Source organism: Narcine bancroftii, chromosome 7, assembly GCF_036971445.1.
Source record: "Narcine bancroftii isolate sNarBan1 chromosome 7, sNarBan1.hap1, whole genome shotgun sequence".
Lineage (NCBI taxonomy): Eukaryota > Metazoa > Chordata > Chondrichthyes > Torpediniformes > Narcinidae > Narcine > Narcine bancroftii.
The window spans coordinates 49,819,912-49,847,354 of NC_091475.1; the positions used below are offsets into that span (position 1 = coordinate 49,819,912).

The 27,443-nt window shown below is 40.6% G+C and overlaps 1 protein-coding gene and 1 long non-coding RNA gene across 6 annotated transcripts in view; one reads left to right on the forward strand and one right to left on the reverse strand.

Moving 5' to 3' along the window:
* Nucleotides 1–27,443, forward strand: part of LOC138738903 (uncharacterized) — a 216,517-nt gene that overhangs the window by 136,841 nt on the left and 52,233 nt on the right. The window lies entirely within an intron of this gene.
* LOC138738900 (glutamate receptor ionotropic, kainate 1) overlaps nucleotides 9,282–27,443 on the reverse strand; it is a 477,930-nt gene continuing 459,768 nt past the window's right edge. For 2 of the 5 annotated variants that reach the window (XM_069890069.1, XM_069890066.1), the window contains exons 16-17: nucleotides 25,416–25,571; nucleotides 9,726–9,812 (exon numbers count right to left, since the gene is read on the reverse strand). In XM_069890069.1, the coding sequence (XP_069746170.1) occupies nucleotides 25,431–25,571 (141 nt within the window). In that variant the 3' untranslated portion in view covers nucleotides 9,726–9,812; nucleotides 25,416–25,430. Of the gene's footprint in view, nucleotides 9,813–19,274; nucleotides 19,308–25,402; nucleotides 25,572–27,443 lie in introns of all 5 variants that reach the window. The other 3 variants (XM_069890068.1, XM_069890067.1, XM_069890070.1) reach the window with 3 other exon arrangements.

Here is a 27,443-nt window from a genome sequence, read left to right on the forward strand (position 1 = left end):
TAAACCAGCAAGAGTGCAAGAACTATATTGCTGTACCAGGTAGGAATAGTTTATTTTGACATTCCCATGTGACTCTGACCCTGTAGTTAAACGAGGGAACAGCAGCAAAAAGCGAGTAATGCAGAGCATTTTGGGGGAAAAAGGTAGGCCCAATTAAATGAGGAAAGGCATTTTAACTTTATGAAATTTGTTGAGCACAGAGCTGGATTATCCAACCCACTGAGAAGGTAAATACTAATCATCCAAATTTCTGACAACCTAAAACCAATCCATCGCTCCTGAGCTCTTCACCTTTGCTTCAGTGGGGCAGTCCCTGCTCACAGAGATTCAGGCAACACCAGTAGTTTGGAGCCCCTGAACTGTTGACTAGTGGGATGTTTCTGACTGAATGAACCCCATGAAGGACCAACATTCCATTCTGGGACTTGAGAGGCCTTTTGTAATCACAGAAGAGATCTGAATAATTAAGGATCAGATCTTGAATGCCTTTCATAGTAAACACAACTTTTATTAAATGGAGAGAAACTTAGGATCTCAATGATACTCCAGAGAAGTTCCTGGCCTGCACTTAACACTTTTCAACCAGTTGTTTTCTTTTGTCTCTGTTTGGGGAATAAATGGCCTTTTCCCCACTCTCCATGGTCAAGAAGGACCCAGCTGAGAAATAGGTGGCCTGATTAGTGTAGCGATTGACACAACGCTATTACAGTGCAAACAACCCAGGTTAGAATCCGCCACTGTCCGTATGGTATTTGTACGTTCTCCCCAAGTCTGCATACATTTGGCCCACGTGGTCCAATTTCCTCCCACCCTTCAAAACATATGAGATTGATGATTAGTTGGATGTAAATGAGTGGCACTGTCTCCAGGGCTGCAGGGTCTGTTTCCACGTTGTCTGTCTAATTAAAAAAAATGTCATTTGGTCACGAATGAAGTAAAGCAAGTTGTGTCATCAGCAAGCATGTAGACCAATCAGTGCCTGCAGATAATTGTTTTGTAGTGCAGGGCTTAACAATGAGCCAGATTGCCAAATTTCATTGTTGAAGATCTCATGAGGTTAAGGATGGGTTGTGGATTTCTGACGGGCAAGGCTATCAGCCACCATCCAGACAACTTTCTACAGGAGCTCTATTGAGAGTGTCCTGGCCAACAGCCAGTGTGGTATGCACACCAGATCAGAGATCCACAAGAGCATCCTGTTCTAAAAAAAAATTAAAACAATCAATTTTTTAAAAAAAGGCGCATTTCCTTAATTCGACTGACTTTTCTAAATGCACCAAAGCAACTCACCATGGCTTTCCAAACTTCTGGCTGATCCCACCAAGGGGGACTGGGGCAACAGCCATGTAGGATGCCAAAACTATTTCCCATCCTGATGCAAAAAGCAAGTACATTTGGCAAGTGTCGACATAATCATAGTTGCTGCATTGTATTCTCTGGCCCTTTCAGTACCTCTCACAACTTGTTAAGTGGCAAGCACCCGACATCAATTATTCAAAGAAACATTTAACATTTGAGCATGATCTTTGAATGATTTTAAAAGTCAACCAAGCAGAAATTTTCAGAAGCTGATGGCACAAATTCGTCAAGTTCAAATGATTAAAAATTACTAATGGGTTCTGAGTAAATGGGTGCATTCAATGTGTGCAGGTCACACAATCTGCTCACAGTTGACAGAATCAAAGCCAACCCTAGACTTGGATGATTTTTTAAGTAATCAATTGTAATGTAGATAGTAAAAAAATCAGGAAGAAGATAGAATGGATTAAACATACCAAAATGCTGAAGGAACTCAGCTGGTCCTTTCAGTATCTATAGGAGACCAAGATATATTGTCAACATTTCGGGCATGAGCCTCTTTTCAAGGAAAAAAAATCAGAAAAGGGAGAAGCAGGATAGATCAGAAAGTCTCAGAATTCAAACAATGGGGGAGGAATCCAGACCAACAAAAGGTGGTAATGGGATATGTTAAGGGACTAGATAGAATTTATCATGTCTGCGTGAAAGGAGACAGGGAATAGAGAGGAGACAGGGAATAGAGAGAAGACAGGGGAAGCAAGGGGGTTGGAATTAACTAAAGTCAGAGAAATCAATATTAATGGTTGGAGGGTGCCCAGTCAGAAGATGGAGGTGTGCAGTTTCTCCAATTTGCGGGTGGTCTCAGTCTGGCATTGCACAAGACCATGGACAGACACGTCAGCAAGGGAGTTGGATGGAGAATTGAAATGAGTGGCCACATGTTATTGCAGTGGACAGAGTGGAGGTGCTCAATAATGTGATCTCCTAGTCTGCATCTAGTCTCTCTAATGTAGAGGAGATCACAGCAGGAGCACCGAATGCTGTAGATGACCCCTGCAGATTCATGTGAAATTTTGCTTCACTTGTTTGGGGCCCTGAATGCTGCTGAGGGAGGAGGTGTGGACTCAAATGGAGCATCTTTTGTGATACCAAGGGGATGATTGGTGGGGAAGGAGAAGTGGACAAGGGAGTCACAGAGGAATGGTCCTTGCAGAAGGCGGAGAGGGGAATATGTGTTTAGTGATGAGATCACATATTAGGTGGCGGAAATGGCAGAGGAGGATGTACTGGATGCGGTGGTTGGTGGAGTGGTGGGTGAGGACAAGCAGAATCCTGACTTTGTTGCATGTGGGGACAGTGGGGGCCAGGGCAGATGTGTGGCTGAGTGTCGAGTTGATAGTGGTAGAGGGAAAGCCATGATATTTGAAGAAGGAGGACATCTCTGATGATTTAGCATGGAAGTCCTCATCCTGGTTGCAGATGCTATAGAGATGGAGGAATAGAGAGAGTGGAATGGAATCCTTACAGGGGACAGGGTGGGAATAGGTGTAGTTGAGGTAGCTGTGGGAGTGGTGGGTTTATAAAAGATGTCTGGCATGAGTTTGTTGCCTCAGATTGAGACAGAGAGATCAAGAAAATTGAGAGTGTTGTTAGAGATGAACCAAGTGAATATGGGGTCAGGGTGGAAGTTGGCAGCAAAGTGAATGAAGTCAATAGGTACATGATGCAGCACCAAAGTAGTCATTGATGTGGTGGAGGAAGAGCTGGAAGGCCTTGCCTGTGTAGGCTTTTAGCATGGATTACTCCACATAGTCACCAAAAAGGTAGACATAGCTGGGGGCAATGCAGAACCCATGGCTACCCCGCTGACCTGGAAAAGTGCGATGAGTCAAAGGAGAAGTTATTGAGAGTGAGGACAAGTTCTGTCAGCCAGAGGAGGATTGTGATGGAGGGGATATGGTTGGTTCTATTGTCCAGAAAGAAACAAAGGGTTTTGAGGTGTTCAGTATGGGGAATGGAGGTGTATAGGGATTCAATATCCATGGTAAATATGGGGTGATTGAGTTCAAGGATCTGGAAGTTGTTGAAGTGATGGTGAGCGTGTGAAGTGTCCCAGATGTTATGGGGAGGGACTGGACTGTGGGACAAAACAAAGTTGAGGTAGGCAGAGACCAATTTAGTGGAGCAGGAGCACGTGGACACAATGGGTCTGCTGGGCCAATTGGGTTTGTGGATCTTGGGTAGGATGTAGAAACGGGTGGTACGGGGTTGGAAAACAATAAGGTTGGAAGACGTGCCAAGGGTGACCGGAAGTGATGAGTTCAGAGATGGTGTGTGATACAGTGGTTTGATGAGTTTGGGTGGGGTGCTGTTGGAGGGGTAAGTAAGAGGAGGTGTCTGAGAGATGCCATCTCACTTTGGCCAGATCAAGGTCTGTGTGCCAGACCACACAGCCCCACCCTTGTCTGCAGGTTTGATGGTGAGGTTTGGATTGATGGGGAGAGAGTGGAGGGCCAGATGTTCTGAGGGGTTGAGACTGGAATGAGTGAAGGGAGCAGTTGGAAATATAAGGGACCAGAGCAGGTGGAAGACCAGAGAGAGATGTCCAGGAAGAGGAAGATGTTTTAAAGCAGGAGAAGGTAGAATGGATTAGCCTATCTACTTGTTAAATAAGAGAATATTTTCAACAAAAAATTGTCTGAAACCTAATTTCAGATGTTGAAATTCCTTTCATTGAGAAGTTCTGTGTCCTTTTATTTTGAACAGAACCAAACATTGTTGGATAAAAAATAGTATGTTTTGTTGTTGATTTTGTTTTTTTTTTATAAAATACAAAATACTCCAATTTGTCTTGATAACAGACATTAGTACTTGGTGCAGAAGTGATTCTGAGTTCAAGTGTCTGCTGTCTGGAACCCAGTGTTGTGTGTGTAGCCAACTCCTTTCCAGAGCCGAAACACAACATGACATCTGCTTATTAAGAGCCATGTCCTCAAGCAGCTGGAGCACTTTGTCTGATCATTGTATTTTACAGTTTAATTACCAAGCCATTACAAGTAATGTACTTCAGCAGCTTATAGAGTACAGGCGATAATAGAGAAAGGCTGCTACAAGTGGGAGCAATTCATCAGGATTAGAAATATTGGTATCTTTATGATTAAATAATTCAGTTGCAAACTTGAATCGTGAACAGAAACTATGTAGCACAAACTATATCATGAGAGATGAATGTGTAGAGTTTGATGTCATTTTTAGGTGGGCCTCTAAATGGGTAAGCAATAAGCCAACTCGATTTGGGCTGAAAGTTATGGATTTCCATACAGGCAAGGGCATTCTTGAATTTCACTGAGAAATGGAGAAACTATAGCCCTGTGTTTATAGCCAAGGTGCAGCCTCTTGTCTCCCTTTCATCATTTACAGACTGATTTGCTAACTGATTAGTGTAATAACTGGCCAGGATTATATACCCCCACCCCACCCCCTCCCCTCACTGCAGCTGAATGCCCATAATTCACAACTTGCAAATGAGTTGTAAACTTGTAAATAATTTGTCACTAGCCACTAGCTACCCTATTGCACAGGTATCTTTTTCAGACATTGTGAAGTAAGTGATGAGGGAAGCTGTCCTTTCAGAGTAAACAAAAAATTGTTGGAGGAACTCAGTGGGTCAGATCACTTCCATGGGTTGAAATAGTCAGTCAATGTTTCAAGTCACAACCCTTTATAAAGGTATCATTTCTACCCATGTGATGCATCATCAATAACCCCAAAACTGACAGTTTTAGAATGGAGGCAAGTCCATGCTGGTTGGCTGTCCCGGATTGGGGAGAGGGCTGTGGAACAGTCACCTTTATTCAGGAGTCTGTGAGTGCAGCCACGGGTACAGTCAGCCAATGGGTGTGCCCCGACAGATAAATATACAGACAGTGGTTTACCACATTCATCCCTTGTTTTTAAAAGGAGTCTGGTGGGTTGAAGTGCATTAGGTATAATCACAAGTTAAGTCTTTTGGAGTGGACTGATTTGCCACTACATGTGTCATAGTTCCGGCTGTTACTGCAGTGTAGGGATGGGGTCCTGACAGTCTGGGGCATCTGTGTGCAGTTTTCGGTATTGGCTTGGTGTGTGTGTGTGGCAACAAGTCTTGCTGGAGTAAAATGCCATGGCCCTGGTACTTTGTTGATAGCAAGAGGTGGAAGGGGTGTGAGATGATCAGTTATGGTCTCCGGAGCCCCTGAGGGTGCCAGATCCCTAACAGAAATCATGTCTTCGTGCCCATCAGGGTAAACCACATGGGTGTATTTGGGGTTGGTGTGGAGGAGATGGACATTTTTGACCAGTGGGTCAGATTTATGACCCCTCGTGTTTCCAGAGTTGGATCGGCCCTGGGGACGTCAGGCATGCCAGCAGTGTGGTCCCTGTTGTGGACTTCCTAGGAAAGGAAAATGTTTGTTCATGTGGTGTGGCATTACATAGGAGTGATCTGATCAAGTGGAGCACCTCAGGGAGATCATCTTGCCAGTGGGAGACAGGAAGGCCTCTAGACCACAGGGCTAGGAGAACGGCCTTCCAGACTGTGGCGTTATCCCTTTCCACCTGCTCATTCCCTCTGAGGTTGTAGCTGGTAATCCGCTCACGGCGATGCCTCTGGCCAACAGGTACTGGTGCAGCTCATCACTTATAAAGGAGTGGAATGTAGCAGGGGAAGCCAGACAGGGTGAAGAGACTGAGTAGGGCCTTTATGACTGGCAGCTCTCATGTCTGGGCAGAGGATGGTGAATGGAAAATGCGAGTACTCTTGAGGAAGTACACATTGTAGTCCGAGGAGAAGAGGGTCCTTTTAAATTGATGCCCAATCATTCAAAGGGACAGGTGGCCTTTATCAATTGCACTCTGTCTGGTTGATATAAGTTCAGGTTGCACTCCATGCACACCTGGCAGTTTTTGGTCATTGAACTGATCTCCTCAATGGAGTAAGGCAGTCTACAGGTTTTGACAATGTGAAAGAACCTTGTGACTCCAGGGTGGCAGAGATTATTGTGGAGGACTTGTAAGCGGTCGATTTGTGCACTGGAACAGGTTCCGCGGGATAGAGCGGGGGGGGGGGGGGGGGTGGGTGGGGTGGCAGGTGGATCATTGAGTTTCCTGGGCTGGTACAGGATATAATAATTGTAGGTGGAAAGTTCAATTTTCCACTTCAGTATCTTGTCTTTTGATTTTACCTCACTGCTGGTCGTGGAATGGCTTGGGCCTCCTTCTCAACAGAAGAGGGCTAAATTTCAGGACCCTGGAGGGTGCGGGAATAAAAAGCGATGGGTCTCCCTGCCTGGTTAAATGTGGCAGCCAGAGCTAAGTCAGATGTATTGCTCTCCACCAAGAATGGGGTGGATTTATCCACGGTGTACATTGTAGCCTTGGCAATGCCTGCCTTGATGCGGCTGAAAGCTGCACGGGCCTCTGGTGTTAGGGAAAAAAGGTGGATTTAACAAGGGGTTGGGTCTTGTCTGAATAGTTGGGGCCCCACTGAGCATAGTAAAAGGAAAAAGCCCAGGTACCTTTTCAGGGTTTTAAAGCTATGGGGGAGGGGAAGTTCCAAAAATGGGTGCATGTGGTCACTGTCAGGGCCAATGACTCCATTTTCCATGAAGCAGCTAAGGGTGGCAAAGCAGATTGTATGAAATACACATTTAGCTTTATTGTATGTGAGGTTAAGGAGTCTGGCGGAATTTTTGGAGGTTGGCGAAATGATCCTGCAGGTCATGGCCACAGATGGTGATGTTGTGGGAATGTGGCCTTCAGCTCATACTGGTCTACCTTGCGGTCTTTCTCCCACTGGAAGACTGAGACCCCGTTGGTAACACCGAAGGGAACCCTCAGGAAATTATAGAGGTGGGCATCTGTCTCGAAACCAGGTGGTCCTCTGGGTGGATGGAGCGCTGATGGTATGCTCACTTTAGGTCAATATTGTCCAGTTTGGTTTACTATGTTGGATATATGGGGGAGGGTCCAGCTGTGCTTATCTATTAATGGTCTGACTGTAGTCAATAACCATTCTGCTTTACTCCCCATTCCTCACCACAACCACATGTGCTCTCCAAGGGCTGGTGCTGGCTTCAATGATCCCCTCATTTTTTTTTTTCGAAACTTTATTTATTAATTTTAACATATGAAGAAAGTAAGTAATTCACGTACAGAAAAAATACAAAATAAAGTAATACAAGTACAAAGTAACATAGTTAATACAATACCAATCTCGGCAAATGATCCCCTCATTGAGTAGCCTCTGCACCTCCAACCTAATAAAGGCCCTGTCCCCGGCTCTGTGGTGGTGACTGATTTATAGTTGGGGGTGAGGTTGGCAAACAGTGGTGGAGGGGTGATTTTGAGGTGGAGAGTCTGCGGGTGATGCGCACTGGGTGGTCAGATTGTTGGCTGGAGGCAATGGGGGGAGGGAGGCTGAGGGGTAGTTGCTGGTAGAGCACAGTGGGCAGTTTAAAAACTGCTAGTTACAGACAGTGGGGGGGGGGTGGGGTGGGCCCATTGTACTCCATCATCACTCTTTTAAGGTGACATTGAAAGTCCAGTCCCAGCAGCACATAGCTGCGACACCACTAGGAGCTTGAAGTCTTTGTAGTTCATGCCCTGCACGGTCAGGGTCACGACGCAGTAACCATGGACACCAGCCATATGGGACTTTGGGGCCAAGGAGATCTTTTAGCTTACTGGCTTTACCACGAGGGAGAACCGCTGCACTGTGTTGGGGTGGATGAAGCTCTTTGTGCTCCCACTATTGAACAGGCAACTTGTCATGTGGCCATTTACCTGAATGTCCATCACTGATCTGGCAAGTTGATGAGGACTACTTTGGTCCAGCATGATGGAGGCCAGTGTTGAGTTGGAACGTTAGTGTGTTTGGTCGGAATATGGCGGCGTCCAAGATAGCAGCTCCCTCAACTTGCACATGGCACTGCCGGTTCCTAGGGATGGCGGCATCCAAGATGGCACCCCCACAGGGTGCTGGTGGGTTGGATCTACACACCTTCTCATAGTGCCCTTTCTTCTCGCAACTGGAGTAAACAGCATCTTTTGCTGGGCAGTCTTTCCTCGGGTGCTTGCCCAGGCCACAGAAGTAGCACTTTGGGGGCTCACGGAGATTGAGGGTCGATTTCCAGCTTCTCCGGCTTCAGGGTCTGCTCCATGGTCAAAATTTATTGTGAATAAAATTAATGCACCATCAATAACTCCAAAAGACAGGAAGTTGTGCAAAACTGACAGGCTTTTATTCACAATAGAATTGAGGCATGTCCATGCTGGTCGACTGAACTGTGGAACAGTTACCTTTATTCAGGAATCTGTCAGTGGAGCCACAGGTACAGTTGGCCAATGGGTGTGACTTGACTGATAAATGTACAGACAGTAGTTTACCACACCATGGATACTGTCTGACCTACTGAGTTCCCCCAGCAATTCTTCATCTGCTGAAGATTCCAGCAACTGCAGTTTTTGTGTTTCTCTTTATAATATGTTTCATGAATTAAATGTTCAATTAAAAACTTTCCTTTGGGATGAAAGTGATCTATGATCCTGTGCTCATTCATAAAGTTCTGGGTATATCGAGAATATGCAAACAAATTTTTGAAAAGCTGAATAAATAAATAAATAGAAACAAATTAAACTAAGGTGTAAATGGCAAGCCTTTAAAATGGTCACTCCTTGGAACCAAGGGTTAAAATGCAATAATGAAGCAGATTACTCATTCACAGTTTATAAGTTCTAACGATCACAAAGCAAGGTCTCCAACAGTACCACGTATATGGAGTTGTGTGTATCCAAAAGGCAAGAGGTGAATACCAAAATCATTCTACTCAGGGGTGAAAAAGAAAGGGAGATTGCATTTAGCAACCATCATGGGCCCACTGAATTGTTGACTAAATGGTGAATTCAACAGGAAATTTTATAAATTAAACTCTAATAGTGTCCTGTTTTTATTTAATCAACTATTTGCTGCAGCTGTTACAGGGTAGCAATGATTACACAGAAGATGTTTCTCCACTTAGACTTTAATAAATGTTGACAATAAAGCACCAAGAGGAAATACCTAGTCTTTTAGCTAATTCTTGTGGTGCACAAAATCATTGCACTGATCCTTTACATCAGTGAAAACAAAGTCAATCAATTAACCCCAAAATCAGAAATGGATAAAGAAACAATCGATCACAAATTTTGTTGCCACTTTGCAATTTAGAAAAAAATTCAGTTCCAAGAGTCTTTTAATCCAAACTTTTATGTTTTGTAGCAGGAAGTCCAATAGGCAAAAGCATTGAGGAGTCTGCTGCTGAGAGTTGCAGTCGTCAACCTCATGTTATTGTCTCTTTTCTCACAATCCGTCTTTGATGACACATAAGGATGCTGGACAGTCCATATTTTCTCCTGGTTCTAGAATTTTTGTTCAGCTTTTTGTGGCAGCGAAGTGAAATACGAAGCTCCTCGATCACTGTGCTGAATGTAAAGCACTAGGAAATAAAAGCAGGAATGTAATTTTGCAGGACTTTGCAAACCAAGTCTCATTTTTGCACACACTTCTCATCGATTCGATTCCAAATAACCATAGCCTCTACTTTGTTGAAAGCTGAGTATTGGAAGTTGTCATATTGTACACTTTCCTACCTGTGCAAGGGTTGTGTCCTCATTCCTCAGCCTTCTACTACAATAAACTCCTACTGACCAGAGGAATCGCCCAGTCAAAGATAGGTTACTAGAACAAGCATTAATTCACAGGTAACATTCCCAGCTCTGAGGCAGATGATTGAGGAATCCAGGTAGGTTGAGCACAATCTGTGAGGAGGGGAAGGAAGAAAGAAATTGTTGATATTTCTGATGAAACAAATGGAGGGTCTCAACCAGAAACATCAACAAATCCTCCCCTTCCAGAGATGCTCCTCAACTCACTAAGTTAGGAAACAGTTTGTTTTGGCTCCAGATTCCAGCATTTGTGGTCTGTTTTGTCTTGATAATGTGTTCAAACCTCACTGCAGAGAGTGTTGCACTTGGAGACAAGAGTTCTAGTTTTGGAATCCTGGATTGCTATGTGGTGGATGGCTGCATGTGCTGGGTGTGGGTGGCCACCTGCTCCATTGCATCCATGGGGTTCTCCAGGCTGCACAAAAGACTTGCTTCATGAAAGAAAGAATTATATGCTTTTAAAGCAATTCAAAACAGTTTTTGGCATTGTAAGCATGGAATAATCTAACAATTATAATGTGGCATTTAAATTATTCAAATAGGAGGTCTGCATATGTTTGGTATTTTTAGATTAAAAATGTTAATTTTTTAATAAATAATAAATTTAGACAAACAGAATGATAACAGGCCCTTTCGGCCTATGAGCCTGTGCCATCCAATTGACCTACATTTCGAATGGTGGGAGGAAACCAGAGCCCTCGGGGAAAACCCATGCAGACACGGGGAGAACGTACCAACTCCTTAAAGACAGTGTAGGATTCGAACCCCAGTCCTTATCGCTGGCGCTGTGACAGCATTGCGCTAATTGCTATGCCAACCGTGCCACCCCAGTGTTATGAAGCACTGTTTAATTTGGTAAAGCTTTTCATGAGTGATGCACACAGCCTATTTCCCCATTCTCCCAAAGGTACCTTTACTAGATCTGTGAGGTCACTGGTGTGATGTGGCCCCACATTCTTGACCAGGTTAGACAGCGACATAGCTCACCTCAACAAACTACACCCACCAATGACAGCCAGAAATGCTCTGCTCTGACTTTGCTGTCTGTCAAAGGTTTACAACATTTGGATCATCTATGAATTTCAGAATGCTTTACAACAATTAAAAATAAGATAAACAATTCAAATGAATGAATGATTAAAAGCAAAAAAAAATTGAAAGTTGAAAATTATGAATATCATTTGTTTTATTTAACAAAGATAATATCCTATTCTCTGTAACTCCTGTTCAAACAAAAGGGTTTGCAGATCTTACACTGATGTAGAATCCAAGGAGATATTTCCTTCGGTAGGCTCTGAGTAATCTCGGCAAGTCCCTGCAAAACCAACTGGGGAAATGGTCTGTCACGTCTATTTAGATCATGTGTGTTGACACAGGTGTCTGAACCTTAAAAATACTTGTGTTTCTGTGGCAGAATCTTGAAAAGACCTTGGTCCTTATGCTTCCTTTCGTTTTCAATATTTTTGGGTGGCCACCCATTGTGTGTCTCCTCTTGGAAGGATAATGTGGAGCAGCAGACAAATGCCAACAATAGACCATGAAGGGGTCATGCTTGGGAAAAAAAAGACTCATAAATGGTGCACCTGGTCAGTTTTACTTCGCTGTGCAATGAAATTTACTGCAATGGCTGAAAGGCCACACCCTAATCACATGGAAATCTTGAGCAAGAATGTCAGGAGAAAATGATCTAGGATTTGTCATGACTTTTAGTACACTGCTTGGTGTATTTTGCCCTCTTGTTGCTCCTAAGGAAAATATTTAATTGTAAGACTTGCAGTTATAAAGAATAAAAACAAGAGTAGGGCATTGCAATGCACAATAGGTCTCACGGGATCTATAGAAAGTAAAAGAAAATTAGCATTTTGGGCCTGAGCCCTTTGTCAGGAATATGGAAAAGCAGGCTTAGGTCTGAAATGGTGATTGCATTTTAATTCCTATGGATGCTGTGAGCGGCTGAGTTTCTCCAATACTTTTGTGCATTGCACTGGATCCCAGCATTTGCAGATTTCTTATTTAATTCCACATGGCATCACAATCCTTCTCCACCATTCAATAACATCTCGTTTAATGTTGTGTCTGAAATCCACTTTCCTGACCACTACACTTCCTGATTTCTCTGTATTGCCCTTCATCACCTGAGAATATACCAAAGGACTTGATAGCCAACAAAATACTTTGAAATATGGTCACTGTTGTAATGTAGAAAACTCATCAGTCAATGTTTGCACATCAGGCTCCCAAAATGGCAATGTAATTATGACCAGATAATTCATCTGGTTTTCTTTGGGCAATGAAATGTTGTGGAAGCAGCTCTTATTCAACATGAGAGTGCCCATTGGCTATCGGCTTAAAGGATCAGCTGAGATAAAGCACCTCTAACTGTTGAGTATTTCTTTAGTATTGTCCCTAACTGCTTGCCTTCATTTGTGAGCTCAAGTCTTTGACTTGAATGCTCAACCTGAGTGTTAAGAGCCACGAAAAGGCTTGACTTGTAAAAGCACGAATAAGCAACACGTCAATATGTTTTATTCAAATATATGAATAATTGTAAAATCATTAAGGTGTATATAAAGTATTTCTCAGCAACGCCACCATTGTGAACTTGATGTTTTAGCATGTATTTATAGTTAAGTGCCTAACTGCACAAGGAATGCTTCTTCCCCTCTGCCATCAGATTTCTGAATGGACAGTGAACCACAGACACTGCCTCACTGTAACGGTGCTGCAAAACAACAAATTTCATGACGTGTTCATGACAATAAATTTTGATTCTGAGAATAATTGGATAACGAGTCAAGGTAAAAAATCTGAAGGATGTATAATGATTGGAACATACAAGAGATATAACAATGTGCTTAATAAGTCAGGTGGATTTTTTTTTAAGATGAATGGGGAAAAATAAAAATCACACAAAGGATTTGTGGTCAGATTGTTTAAAGAAGTACATAAAATAATCAGAGACTCTAGCAAATGGAATGAAATAACTTTGTTGAAATATATTCCCTGGAGAAGATGAACTGTAATTATAATTGTAGATGGCAAATTAAAGCATAGGAAATCACTAACTTCAGATTGTTTAGTTAAAAAGCACTGAAGCCCTTGTCCCTTTGATTTATTTGATTTTTTTTCTCCGGTGAAAATTGGACGATTTGGAATCTTCACTTAGCTAGATTTTTAAGCATCAGTAATAATAACGGTATGAAAAGTGATGAAAATGTGAAAGTACTTGTATCAGAAGTGCACAACTACTTCAAACAGAATATTATTAGGTAAATTTGTTTTCCAAGCAAACGAGGTATCTCAACAGATTCATTGCAGAGATAGTACGATTTTCTATATTCTTTTTACCACGCACCCAATGAGAAAATATTATCAAAATGACCAATTTTGTGCAGATTTGGGGGTTGAATATTTAAATTATTTTTTTTCTTTATTAATCCAGTTTTGTGAATTGATGAAGACATGCCTGGCTGTTAGTGGCACATCTCTCTTTGATAGAAAGGATAAATTCAGACATATTCTGAAGTTAAAAACAGATGTTCTGGTAAAGTAGTTGCAGATTACCAGAAATACTGTCTTGTAGGTTCTTTTTTCCCCACATTAGATGCATGACTACAAAACACTTTTAAAAGAGCAATACAATCTTTTGATAATCCAGCTAAAAACATTGCATCCTTTGATTCCTTTAATTTCTAAAAATTATTGCTCTCTGTCTTAAATATACTCAGTGATTGAGCCATCACAGACTTAAATACGCCTCTCAAAGCTTCCAAACATAAAAGTACATCTATTAAAATTAAATGCAAAATTGAAATTTTAACAGTAAAAGGTTTAGAGATCCTTAGAATCTTTATTATTCTTTGAATAATTTAAATGCCACATTATAATTGTTAGTTTATTCCATGCTTACAATGTCCATGTTTGGAAAACAGAACTGCTCAATTAGATATGGTGAAACTGATTTAATTGATGTTGTTCCTTTACACTATTATACCTAGATGTCCTAAACTAATCATTTTTGGACATAGCTTTAGTGAGTCTTTTTTAAAATTCTTTATTTAACATTTAAACCACAAAATAAAAATTTTACACAATTTCAAATTCAATTCAAATACACACACACACACACACACACACACACACACACACACACACACACACACACACACACACACACACACACACACACAAAATATATATATATATATAAAGAAAATAAAATAAGACAGAAGAAACCTCCTACTACACCCCCCAACCCCCTACAAATGCAAGAGAACTACAACAGTACTTCATTTTTCAATATCTTTTCTCTCTCTATATATATATATGTGTGTGTGTGTGTTTCTAAATGTGTATATATATATATATATATATAAAATGTCCATATATATTATCATAGAGAAAGGGAGTGTTCAAGATTTATTTAAATATTAATACCAACTTTTTAAAAATATGGGCACCATATTTTGCAAATATATGGTATTTATCTCTTATAAGTAATTTTTTTGTGGAATACAGATCTGAACTTCTGCATGCCATCTGTCCATTCCCAAGTCAATATCCAACTTCCAACTTATAGCAATACATTTTCTAGCTATTGCCAAAGCAATCTGAACAAATTTCACTTGATACGTATTCAATTTTAATTTAGGTTTAATTCTTCTAATGTCTCCCACTAAAAATAACATGGGATCCTATGGGAATTTTACCCCTGTTATTTGTTCTAATAAATTACCCATTTCAAACAAAAAGGTTTAACTGTGGAACGCTGTCAAGTTGAATGCAGAAATGTACCAACTTCTTGTCCACATCTAAAACCTAAATCTGAATAAGTATAGTTCATTTTAAGTAACTTTTATTATGCCAAATATAATTGATGAATAAAATTATACTGAACTAACCTATATCTCACATTTATTGTATGTTTCATACTTTCTGTACATCTCTCAATCATTTATATTCATCTATTTGCTTATTTAAATCTATTTCCCATCTGTCTTGATTTATGAACCCTTTCCTTTTGTAGTAATTTATACATATTTGAAATAATTTTCTTTGTATCTCCTATATAACAATAACTCTACCTCCATTTCTAATGGTAATACTAAATCTTGACCAAAACTTTCATGTGGAAATCTCATAATTTGATAATAACAAAATTGAGAATTTTCCAATACCTTAAACTTTTCCTTCATTCTCTGAAAGTAATAAATTTCCGGGCTTCAAAACAATCCTTAATTTTCTTAATACCATAATTTTGCCAAGTTTTTAAAAATTGATTTCCCATAGAGAATGGAATAAGTCTATTTTGAAATAAAGGTGTTCTTCTGGACATTGTACAACCTCTTCCAATCTCTTTATCAACCTACTCCAAAGCTCAATTAAATGTTTCAGTATGGGTATTTCTCTGTTTGCTGCTAACAATCTTGTATTCCATTTATAAATAAATTCTTGTGGTTTTATTTCCCTATTTTATTAAGTTCTATATTCACCTATGCTGGAAGTTTATTTAAATCATACATTACATTAATAAATCTCAACTGGGCTGTTTTATAATAATTCATAAAATTGAGGAGCTGTAAACCTCCCAAGTCATATTTCCACATTAATTTTTCCAAAGAAACTCTTGCCATTTTCCCTTGCCATAAAAATTTTCTAACATACGCATTTAACTCCTTAAAAATTTTTGAGGAATTGCAATTGGAATTAATTGAAATAAATATTGTATTTGAGGAAAAATGTTCATCCTAACATGATTTACTCTACCAAGGTCTAGTGAATCTTAATATACAATGCAATAAATCAGATTTCAGTGAAGGTAACTAATAATTATTCATTGCTGGACAATGAATCAAGGAAGCCTTTGTCATTTAGTTAGTCAAATACCTTATATTGTGCAGCATGCTCAGCGTAACGGTTAGCACAATGCCTTTACAGCGATTGGGACCAGACTTTGGTTTGAATCCTGCACTGTGTATAAGGAGTTGTCCATTCTCACAGTGTCTGTGTGGGCTTTCTCCGGGGTCTCGGGTTTCCGCTCACTTTTCAAAAACCTCCAGGGTGTAGGTTAATGGGGTGTAAATTGGACAGCGAGGACTTGTCAGCCGAGATGGCCTGTTACAGTGCTGTATGTCTAATTTATATTATAGAATCTACACTGCATTTGAACTTTATCTGATATGAAAATCTTGTTGCATCAATCAAAGCTCTCATTGCTGGTTTAAGAATGCAGCAATAACTTTCTATCTTCTTAATAAACCTGGTTTCTCAAGTTCAACAAAGCAATGTCTTCCATAAATATGGTTAGTTGGACTATACGCCATTTATGTTATTTAATTTACCTATACAAGTTGAGTACCCCATATCTGAAGTTTCGAAAATGGAAAAGATCCAAAAAACAAACTTTTTTAGTACTGACATGACATTAAAAATATAAAATTTCAACACCTCTGATGCTATGGTGGTACTGGTTTGCTTGCATTAATAGTTAAAAAAAAACAAAATCTTTGCTTCTGGCAGGGAAGATGCCAAACGGAGCTGGGTCCAAGTCCTCAGCATCAGCTGCAGCCGGGGTCAGCAATGGCGACTCCATTCTCAAGATTGGGTGTGGTGCCATCCACATTGATGAAGTCACCTCGGGCTCCCGGGCAGGTGCAGGGGCCTTGGGCCCCCGACAGGAGCGGGGACCTTGGGCTCCCAGGCAGGAGCGGCAACCTCAGGCAGAAGCGGGAACTGTAGTCAGGGACTGATGGCAGAGAACAAGGGTTTTTTTGGTACATATTAAATATTATTTCATTTGAATTTTCTGAAAACCTGAAAAAACTCAAAAATCAAACAATGTCTACTCCCAAGCGTTTCAGATATGGGGTACTGTACCTATTGCTTTAATCAATTCTCTCTGGTTATCTCAGTTATTTTGGCAGAATCATATTCCCCTCTACCTTGGAGAATATATGTTTGTTCTCATTTCAGCATTTCAAACATTCTCATGGAAAATGTGCTAATATCCATAAGCCAATCATCCATTGACAAACACAGAAGCTGAAGATGCTGGAATTGTAAACAGACAAAGAATTGCTGGTGGAACTCAACAGGTCAGACAGTATCCATGGGTAGAAATGGTCAGTCAATGTTTTGGTTAGGGAAGCTTTGTCAAGATTGTAGGGAAAGGTGATTTGTGTAATAAATGGGGAAAGAATCTGGACAAGGGACTCAGAAACAGTAGGACAGAGGTGTGAGAGGTGGCAAGAGCACTAAGAAGTGGTTGGGGGGGAGCACTGAAGGAAAGTTAGAGAAAGGAAAAAGTAAGTACAGGAGTAGATAAAGAAGAGATTGAGATTGGGGTGGTGATTCCCTAAAATTAGAAGATTCTATGTTCAGGCCATTAAGTTTAAGGCTGTCCAGGAGGAATATGGTGTATTATTCTTCAAGTTTACATTTATCCCCACTTTGAGAATGGATGAGACCAAGAACAGACATGTCATTGAAGGAATAGCTGGGGAAGTTAAAATGGTTGTCATGGTAAGTTCAGGTTTATACCCACTGTTGGTGTAGGTGTTTGTTGAAGTCATCCCCAATTTCCATTTGGTCTCAGAACTATAGAGGAGGCCACATCAAGTATACTGATAGCATTAGATTAGGTTAGATGATGTGCATACAAAGCTCTGCACCATCTGGAAGGTCTGTTTGTGGCCAGGAATAGAGGTGAAGGAGAAGATGGAGAACCATTTTTCACTTTTTATCACAACAGTAGGAAGTCCCTAAGGGAGTGCAAGGATAGGCAGGGAGAAGAGAGCGGATGAAAGAGACTCAGAGAGACTTATGTCTGTGTACTTTTTCCCATTCCTCACCTCTCCACCAGATGGGACAAGGACAGAGTCGTCCCTCAAGTTCTTACTTTCTATCTCATCAGCTTCTGGATCTGACACAATATCCTTTGATACTTCTACCGAGTTCAGCACAGTTCCACTGCAACCACGTTTCCTTCTCCATCCCTATCTGCTTTTTGCAGGGATAAATTGCTTTGACACTCCCTAGTCCATTCTTCCTTCTTCACCAACCTTCCATCCCCTTTTGTGCTTCTCACTGTAATCACAGAAAGCGCAAAACCTGTCACCACTTCACTCCCTTCACTGCCATCCAAGGCCAGAAACAGTCCTTCCAGTCGGTGCAGAGCATTACATGCACATTGTCTAACCTTATCTGCTTCATTTGGATGTACCAGGTGTGGACCCCTCTACAATTGTGAGGCAAACACAGATTGGACGACTGCTTCGCTAAGCAACTATGATGCTTGTGGTTCTAGACTTGACTTTCTGACAGCCAACCATTTGAACCTGCCAACCATTTGAACCTGCATCCATTCCAACATTAACATGTCTGTCTGTTCTTTGCCTCATTCATTATCAGGGAGAGGCCAAATGTAAACCTCTGGACAGCCTATGGCACGAACATTGATTTTTCTAATTTTTGGGAAACCCCCAATCCCATCTTGTTCCACTGTTTCCATCTCTTTACCTACTCCTGTACATATTTACTGCATTTTTCATCCCCTCTTTCTAACCTTTCTTCATTCCCCTCCCCCTTCCTAGTAGTCTCTCCCTTTACCTGTCTCTTCATCTTTCACACATTCTGTCCTTTCACCTCTGGACCTCTCTCCCAACTTTGTTTCCTCTTTATATTATATAATATCACCCCCTTCCCTATCGTCTTGACCCAAAACATTGACTGACCATTTCAATCCATGGATGCTGTCTAACCCATGGATCTTGTCTAATCTGAGTCTCCAGTAAATCTTTGCCTGCACCATGCATTAACTAATTTGTAATAATCATATTCTCCCAATGATCCCAGACCAGAATAGTTGGAGGGGTTTTATTATAACACTTTACTTTCAGAGTTATGCAATCATCGTAGGTCTATTCTCATTCTCGTTACTCTTTGGTAGTATTTGGCTTGTCTGCACAGTAGCTAATCAACTATTACTTCAAACACACAAATGAACAAAGGATATCCATATGAGGAATACACAAATATACCTACTGTATTTACTGCTGAGGGACAATTTTAGTAGGTGTCTGCTATTAGGCTCTTCCCTCTGAATCAGAGTTAGGGTTCAATACTCACTCCAGAGACTTTACACAAAATCAATTCTAGAACTTTAATGCTGTATAAAAAGAGTGCTGCACAGATAGAGAGGTATTATTACTTTTCAGATAAGATGCCCAACCTACCTCTGCTTTATATGCAAAGTATCCATGGCAATACTGCAAGGAGGAGAAAAATTCCAACCCTTAAAAACATTATGACATTATCTTGTCATTATTTCACTGTTATACATAGGACACTGCAGTACATAAGTATACTTCCATGTTTTTATATTTACAATAATGCCTGCACAGAGTAGTTGTTGATCGTAATGCATTTTGAAATATGTTAAAATCACCAAAGGTACAAATTATCGTTTTGGAATTAAGAACTTGTGGAAGTTTGAATATTTTCAGACAATTTACATTGTTGTTTTACAAATCCATTCAATCAATTAATTCTAAACCAGCAGCACAAGAAAAATATTTCAAAGAACTGATGACAAGAAAAAACAATTGAAAGTGCCAGGCACCTGCAAAACAGAAAATATCCTCAAGAAATGAGCTGGTAGAGGTGTAGAAGATGATGAGAGGCATTGATCACGTATCCGGTGAATGGCCAGAAGCTTTTTCCCAGGGCTGAAATGGCTAACACTAGGGGGAAGAATTTTAAGGTGCTTTGGAGAAAGTAGTATAGAGAAGATGTAGGAGGTGAGTTCTTTAACAGAGAGTGGTATACGCTGCCAGCAACAATAGCAGAGACTGGTACAATAGAATCTTTTAAGAGACTATTAGATAGGTACATGGAACAAAGCAAAATGGAGGGTTATACATTAGGGCAATTCTAAACAGTTGGTAGAGTAAGTTATTCTGTCGGCACAACACTATGGGCCAAAGGGCCTGTGCAGTAGATTTGTATGTTCTATGTTTAAAACACAAGAGTGAGGGATTAGTCATTCCCATTTTTATGTTTGGAAGTCAAATCCTTTTCTGAGTTTAAGTATGAATGGGGAAGAGAGAGGGTTCGTGCAAATTGCAGATGGCAAAGAGTTATTTTACGCTTGGTCTTCAAGTCTTACCCAATCAAATTAAATTTTCATCAGGATGAGTTTGAGCGGCTGAGGTTCACAGATCAGCATGTTGTCTCATTCTCACAGTTCCCTCAGAAGAAGGAATTTTACACCAAGAAAAAACTAACTAATAATGGGTTGTTCAAGGTTTCCGGCAAAGGATAATTAGAGATGAGTGGATCAACAATATTCATATTATATTACATTTCTATCTATTGTCCAGCAGACGAGAGCTTCAGCTGCATGGTGTCAGGAGTTATCTTAATTTACTTACTATTGCTGCTTGAATGTCCAAAAAGATGGGTCAGGTAGATATTTGTGAAGTAGTATGACCACCGCCAGTGGGCTGATATCGCCTCAAACTGTGCATCTTGGCGCCTCACAGTTTGGCGGGCAGCAACCTCCTTTGAAGAAGACCGCAGAGCCCATCTCACTGACAAAAGTCAAAGGAGGAAAAACCCAACACCCAACCCCAACCAACCAATTTTCCCCTGCAACCGTGTCTGCCTGTCCCGCATCGGACTTGTCAGCCACAAATGAGCCTGCAGCTGACGTGGACATTTACCCCCTCCATAAATCTTCGTCCGTGAAGCCAAGCCAAAGAAGAAGAGTATGAGCTAACAGTCAAAGGCTTGAGGTACAAGAGAACGCAGATGCTGGAATATGGAGTAAAAGCCAAACTGCTGGAGGAAGTTGGTGGGTTAAGCAGCATTTGTGGAGGAAAGGAATTGGTGGTGTATCCTGAGAGAGTTTAACTTTCAGATGACTGTCATCTTCTGTGTTCTCCTCTCCCCATTCAATCCATTACCAGGTCTTCCCTTTTTATCCTCTTCCAGACCACCTCCTCAGTTCACATCACCAATTTTCAACCCTCTGTAATTCCAGATTCCATCCACCTACCACCCAACATATTCCTCCCCCCTCTCCCCCCCATTTACCCATCCAGTTTCATTTGCTTTTCTCTTCTCCCCTAATGGTTTCCATTCTCACCTTTTCCACTGATAGCCAACATGTTCCTTCTTATTGCTATCCAGCAGCTGACTCCACCTTCACCTAACCTCTTCTGCTCTTTATTTTTGTTAACTCTTTGTCTGCTTCCGCCTATCACTCACCTGCATTTGACTCAGAACTCCATACAACTTCTGGCTCCATCTGTCGTCTTTCACCTCTTCTTGGTCTACCTATCATCTACTGGCTCTGTCTTATCCATTTCCCTTCTCCTCTTCATACTGGCTAGCATTCCTCTCCACTCTCTGTCCTGATGCAGGGTCTCTGTATGAAATGTTTAAAATTGTTTTCCACCCACAGATACTGCTCGACCCGATGAGTTACTCCAACAGCGTGGACTTTTTTGTATGTTTTCAAAGCTCATTCTGTTGACTACATGTGGTTCCTTTGGTTGTACTGAGCAGCTCCCTTTGTTTGGAGTTTGCTCAGGTTAATTAGAAAGCTCCATCATATCCATGAAGCACAAACTATTCTTGTTTACTGACCAAGTCAGCTGGTTGATTATCCAAAATTATTTTCAACATGGTTATAAGCTACATTCTAACTGATGATGCAGAAATAGTAGCATCCTTCTTGAACATATTAAGAAAAATAATTGATTCTTGAGTGATCTTTGCAGTTAGTCTGATTTAGGAATGTTCTATTTTTATCCCATATGAATAGAATTAGTGACTGTGGAAATAATTTCTGCATTAGGATTGATGATAATGTCAAAATCTCTCTTGCCTATCCTCTCTTAGTTGACATTATTATACTTAGAGTATTTAATTGACTGTAAAAATGCCTTGAGATGATTTGAGGTCATGAAAGGCACTTATATAAATGCAATAATTAAAAATTTTCAATACTTTTATGCTTTTTGCCATGTTTGCTATTATTAAACTTACAACTGTGAACTGGAATTTTCCCCCTTGTATTTAAACACCTGCTTAATGTAATTTACAGAATGAGTTTTATCCATTGGGCCTTTCTGTTGGCCCAATGGATAACGTGTATGTGACTGGAAATCCAATCTTTATTGAATTGACATTGTGGTTCCCTGGAAATCCAGTTTTGGGAGTACACCATCACACACCCCCATCAAATCACAGAAACTTGCTGGTGCTGAGGTGCTGTCCACTATTGTTGAGGTGCTAGTGGTTACTAGTACATTACCTGTCCTTTGCAATTGTGACATTTATAAGCATCATATTCCAATTAACATTTAATGGCTGGTGGATGGATTACTGCAGCAAAGGGCAGTGGATTATTTTGTTCTGCTGAAGTGACACAGGGAGGATAAATGGCAATATCCTTTGCATTTGATGGATCAAAGTCATTCAGGAAGCAATCTTTTCTTGAAGATTTTGATTTCTTTTACAACCTTTCAGATATTTTGATTGGAAATAATTTGATATAAATTTGTAGTTACAGTAGATAATAAGGCAATAGCAGTACCAATTGGTTGTGAACTGATACTTTTGGAAAAAGTACTTATTTTAGAAAATTTAAATGCAGGCCCAGGTATAAACAAATTGGTTAATTCTGTTTTCAAAGGGGAAGAATGATCGTAACATTTTAACTTAAATGATTCAATTCATATAAATAGCTTCAGAAACAGATGAATGAAATTTGGTGTTTTGCGATAAGATATAGAGAATCGGATACAAGGAGAAAAGGACATATGGGTTTATGGGATTTTTAAGCTGTTGAATACAAAAGCAAAGAAAGTTGGTGATTTTCTGCAAAACCCCATTCGGATTATTGAATACAGTTCCAAAGGGTACCATAAAAAGAATATCAGTTTGGAAAAGATGCAAAGGAGAGTCAATGGGATATTGAGGAAGTAGGTGTAAAACTAGCTTACACAATTGGAGATTTTCCACATGAGCAGAGAGGTTGAGGCTACCAAATTTAGACTTTGCCCAAATGATTTATTTGCAGAAGATTCAAGAAGGGCAAATAAGGAAAGAATGTTTTTAGAGCAAGCATTTCAATAATGTGCCTTAAGAATATCACTTGAAGAATAATTAGTAGAGACATTTCTATACAGAGGATTGTTGGAACATTATGGCTCAGCTTTTCTGTGCCTAAAGTGGCAGATTAAAGTAGTGCAGAGGATCCAAGTTGTAGACGATAGAAAGAACTTTCATGTAAAGTTGTATGAAAACTCTGCCTCGACTCGCTCCATCATTGCAGAAATAACAAAAGAAATGCATAGGCCATGAAGTATGAAAGAGAGCAAGGCAGATAGGTTTGATACTAGAAGTGAGACAGGGCAGAATTGGGGGAGTAGGTGTAGTGTCATTTTGCTGTGGTATCAAAGATAGGAGAATCAAGTAAAACCAGATTGAGACAGGAGGGAAATGTGGAGTTGGAGGTCCGCCTGTGGGCCCAAATGCCATTGCCAGTGAGGTTGGGATGAAGTCTCAACAAATTCTTAAACAGAACTTACCTGCCAGAAGATTGCATCCTGAGCACCCTGACTGCAGGCCAAGTAGGGGTTCTCTTATTGTAACTAATACACCAGAGGTCTCATTTTTCCAGTTAAAGATAGCTTTTGATGAGTGGCCTGTGTCATTCAAAGGTTTCAGAAGACGAGTGACATCTAAACATTGTGTGGGGTCTGCTCTCACCTCCTGCAAATCTTCAAGAGACTGTCTATGCCATACACACAGGACGTGTGTTCAAAAGTGCATGACGTGTACACAAAACAATTGGTTTAACTTTGTCATAACATGGATGATTTTTTTTGTTGCTCAGAACATTTTTAATATAAATGTAAAGGATGCAGGGAATTGGACCGCTCAAGAAGAAGAATATGGGCAACACAAGCATGATAGACCAATTGGGCATAGGCTAAATGGACTATGATTAATAGTTTAACCATGCTAAATACAGGCCTTTATCCCTTCATCCAAGATTCCGAAAACCTCTGAAAACTGAACATTTTTTTACTGCAAGTACCATTTTCAGGAGTTCTAGAGAGAGCAAGGAGAACACGTGACTTGGACAGCGAGTGGGGAGTGAACAGCAATGTGACTCAGGCAGATGAGCAGGGAGAGAGCAAACCCCCCCCCCCCCCCCCGTCCAGCGCTGTCGAAAGGAGAGTTGGAGCCTGCTGAGCTCCTGGGGCCAGAAGGTGAAGGGATCTAGGTGCTGAGCTCCATGGCCTGGAAGAAAGAAGGAGAGAAGCAAGCTGGGGCTGAGAAGGTGGTGCTGGAGGGAAAGAAGCTGAGGGGATGCCAGGGAGTGGCCGAGTCCGAGCAGCAGCAAAAGCTGGGCTCGAGGGAGTAGCAGGTGATGGGGAGCCCATGCCCCCGGGCAGCCGAGCTGGGCCAGAAGGAGGCAGACAAGGGTGTAGCAGACTGGCGGGGTGAGCCTCTTTTTGCTTTAACGCAGCTGGAACACTCTGTGTGGGGGATTATGGGTAACAAAGATGCCCATTGCTCCTTGAGCCAGCTTCAATGCGACGTCACTCCAATAAAAAGGGTTTGTTTTGCGCGAATCAGTTCTGCCGGCATTTTAATTCCATAATCTGTAATAATCCAAATACTGAGAAGTATATGGTCCCAAGGATCTCAGATAAAAGGATAAGCACCTGTACCAGTGATTATATTAAAATACACATAATTACAAAGACAGAAAATTAAATAAAATAGAATTATCTCACTTCAAATAACTTTTGCTCATTTCGATCCAACTGTATTAATATTGGTGAAAGACCATCTGTGAAGGATATATCTTTTGAATGTGGTTCAAATGTTGCCAGAACAAACCTTCAAAATATTTATTTTCACCCAGTAAAAGTATCGCCTGAGTAATATGCTGCAGTGTGACAAGTATTCGACAGTTTGCCAACACATCTCGTTTTGGAAAAACAGGCTCATATACTTTGAGTTCCCTTAGTGTTTTTAATTGGAAGGATATGAAGCTGCACATATTAGCCCTGAATCCACTGCTGCCATTCAGTTATTTATTGTTAATTTTACTACTATCGGGAAATAAATGAGCCACATGCTGGAAATAAAATCAGTGAAGTGACAAAGGCAACCATAAGGAGATAGCAGCTGGAGAAAGCTACCTGAGAAAATTTGATTTGGATAGTAAAGCAGCTCTTTTATCAATATTAACTCTGCTCCACCAAGTGAAGCTGCAATGTAAACCATTAAAAAAAAACGCATGAAAGACTGATTTCTTACTGACTGTGAGAAGTACCTTAAGCACAAACCTTCTGCTGCTTTATCTACACGGTGTGGATGGAGGACTGTTGATGCATTCCTCTCTCCTCCCGGATTAGTTTGCCACACTCTATCTCAGTGGAAAGGGTGGTTCCAGAGGTGGAATAGGGTGGATGAGGTTGTGATCCATAAAAGAAACAAAAGGCCTTGCATGCAATAAGAAAAAAAAAATGCAGAAATAGCTTTAATCACAAGAAATTGCAAAATAATCACATTTTGAAAATTAAAAAGAAAAATACTTAACAAATGGCTGTAACTTAAGGTTGAAGCAAAATAAACACATTTGATTGGTGGAGATAAATTATGTGGGAACCCAGTAGAAATATGCTGTAAATAATGTAATTAGTGTGCATTATTTAAAGTCAATCTGAAATATAGAGCCAATGAAATATATGTCCCAGTTTATTTAAGATATTTCAAAATTTAAATGAAGCTAAGAGAATATGGAAATGGTATTTTAACTCTTTGGGGCTAACTGGTAATTGATGATTAACACTTGGGCAACTGGGGATCTGCAGTCCAGGCATTATGTTGTGAGAGAACGAGATAGCTATAACCCAAAATACGCTCAAATTAGTTGTAGGTGAGCATTTACAATTTTGGAAATGGTCAACACCAGTTCACTGAGATTATCACTTCTGTTGAAGAGGTCACCAACACATTTTCATTTATGGGACTAGGGTCAGCACTTAAAACTCTTCCCAAACTGTCCTTCAAAAGGTGTGGTGAGCAGTCTTGAACAGCTGCAGTTATTGTATTGCAGGCAATCCAGTCCAGGGTTTTGACCCAATGGCAATGAACAAATGCCACATAGAGCCAATTCAGGGAGGAAATTGTGTTTCATTGTTCCCATGCATCTGCAACCCTGAAAGTGTAGGGACCATGCATTTGTGTCTTGATGTGGAAGATGCTTTGGGAAGTTGCAGCTTTCGCTCTTTGTAATTCAGGCATGTTGGTAGAGGAAGTGAAAGTATGGGGTGGTAGACAGGACAATCAAATGAGCTCCTTTTTCCTAGATTATGTTAAAATTTCTTGGGTGGTGTTAAGTTGAACACATTCATGTTATTGGAGATCATTCTATTACACTCCAGTTTTGTGCTTTGAAGAGAGTGGAAATGCTTTAGGGATTCAGCAGATGAGCCGTACAGCAGAAAACCCAGCGCTTGGTTTTTAATTGCCATCACAATACTTACGAGGCCCATCCAGTGATGTTGTTGATCCACACTGACATCAGGATGGTGCGCAATTGTCGCTGAATATTGGGAGGCCAGTGTTTAACCCCAACGACCAGTGAAAACTTCCTCCCTCCTTGTCTCTAAAAGACTTTGGACTAGTTATGCTCAACAATACAGACATTTACAGCAGGTCTTTCACCAGAGTTCATCTGTACTGCTTCCGGTCGTGTTTAACATAACAAAGTGTGACCTGACGCTAAGAGACTGCGTGAGATCCACATCATAACGAGTAAGACTGAGAAACTCTCACTATTCTGTGAACTCCCTCCTAGTTGCTAATGCAGCGGGTGGTACTGTTGGATCATGATTAATGTGATTGGGATGTTGGCTGTAAGTTAAAATTCCATGAATACATTTGCTTTCTTTTAATCGATTAGTGCAGAAATAGGATCCACTAGATTACCCTTATTTATGGTATTCATTCTTGGCTGGAACTATGCATCTTTTTTAACACTCAAAGGTGCTAGAAGCTAGAGATATCATTTGAAAATTCACTAATGACCTGAGAGTTAGCAGCACAGATATCAAATCAGGGAAACACAAAGCTTTGTTAGCCCTTGGGGGTGATAGGTTTTACAATTTAATATTAAGTTTGTTGCACATCAGTTGCCATGGGTTGAAATGCATATTTTGCTGAAACAGTTTGTGAAACACATAATATATAGCACCCCCTTTAATCTTTTTCTTGGTCATTAATTATGATCATAAAACTGCCAACACCTTCTACTTATTTGAAAGAACAAAAAATCGATTGAATACATGGAAACCTGTTACAATGTTACA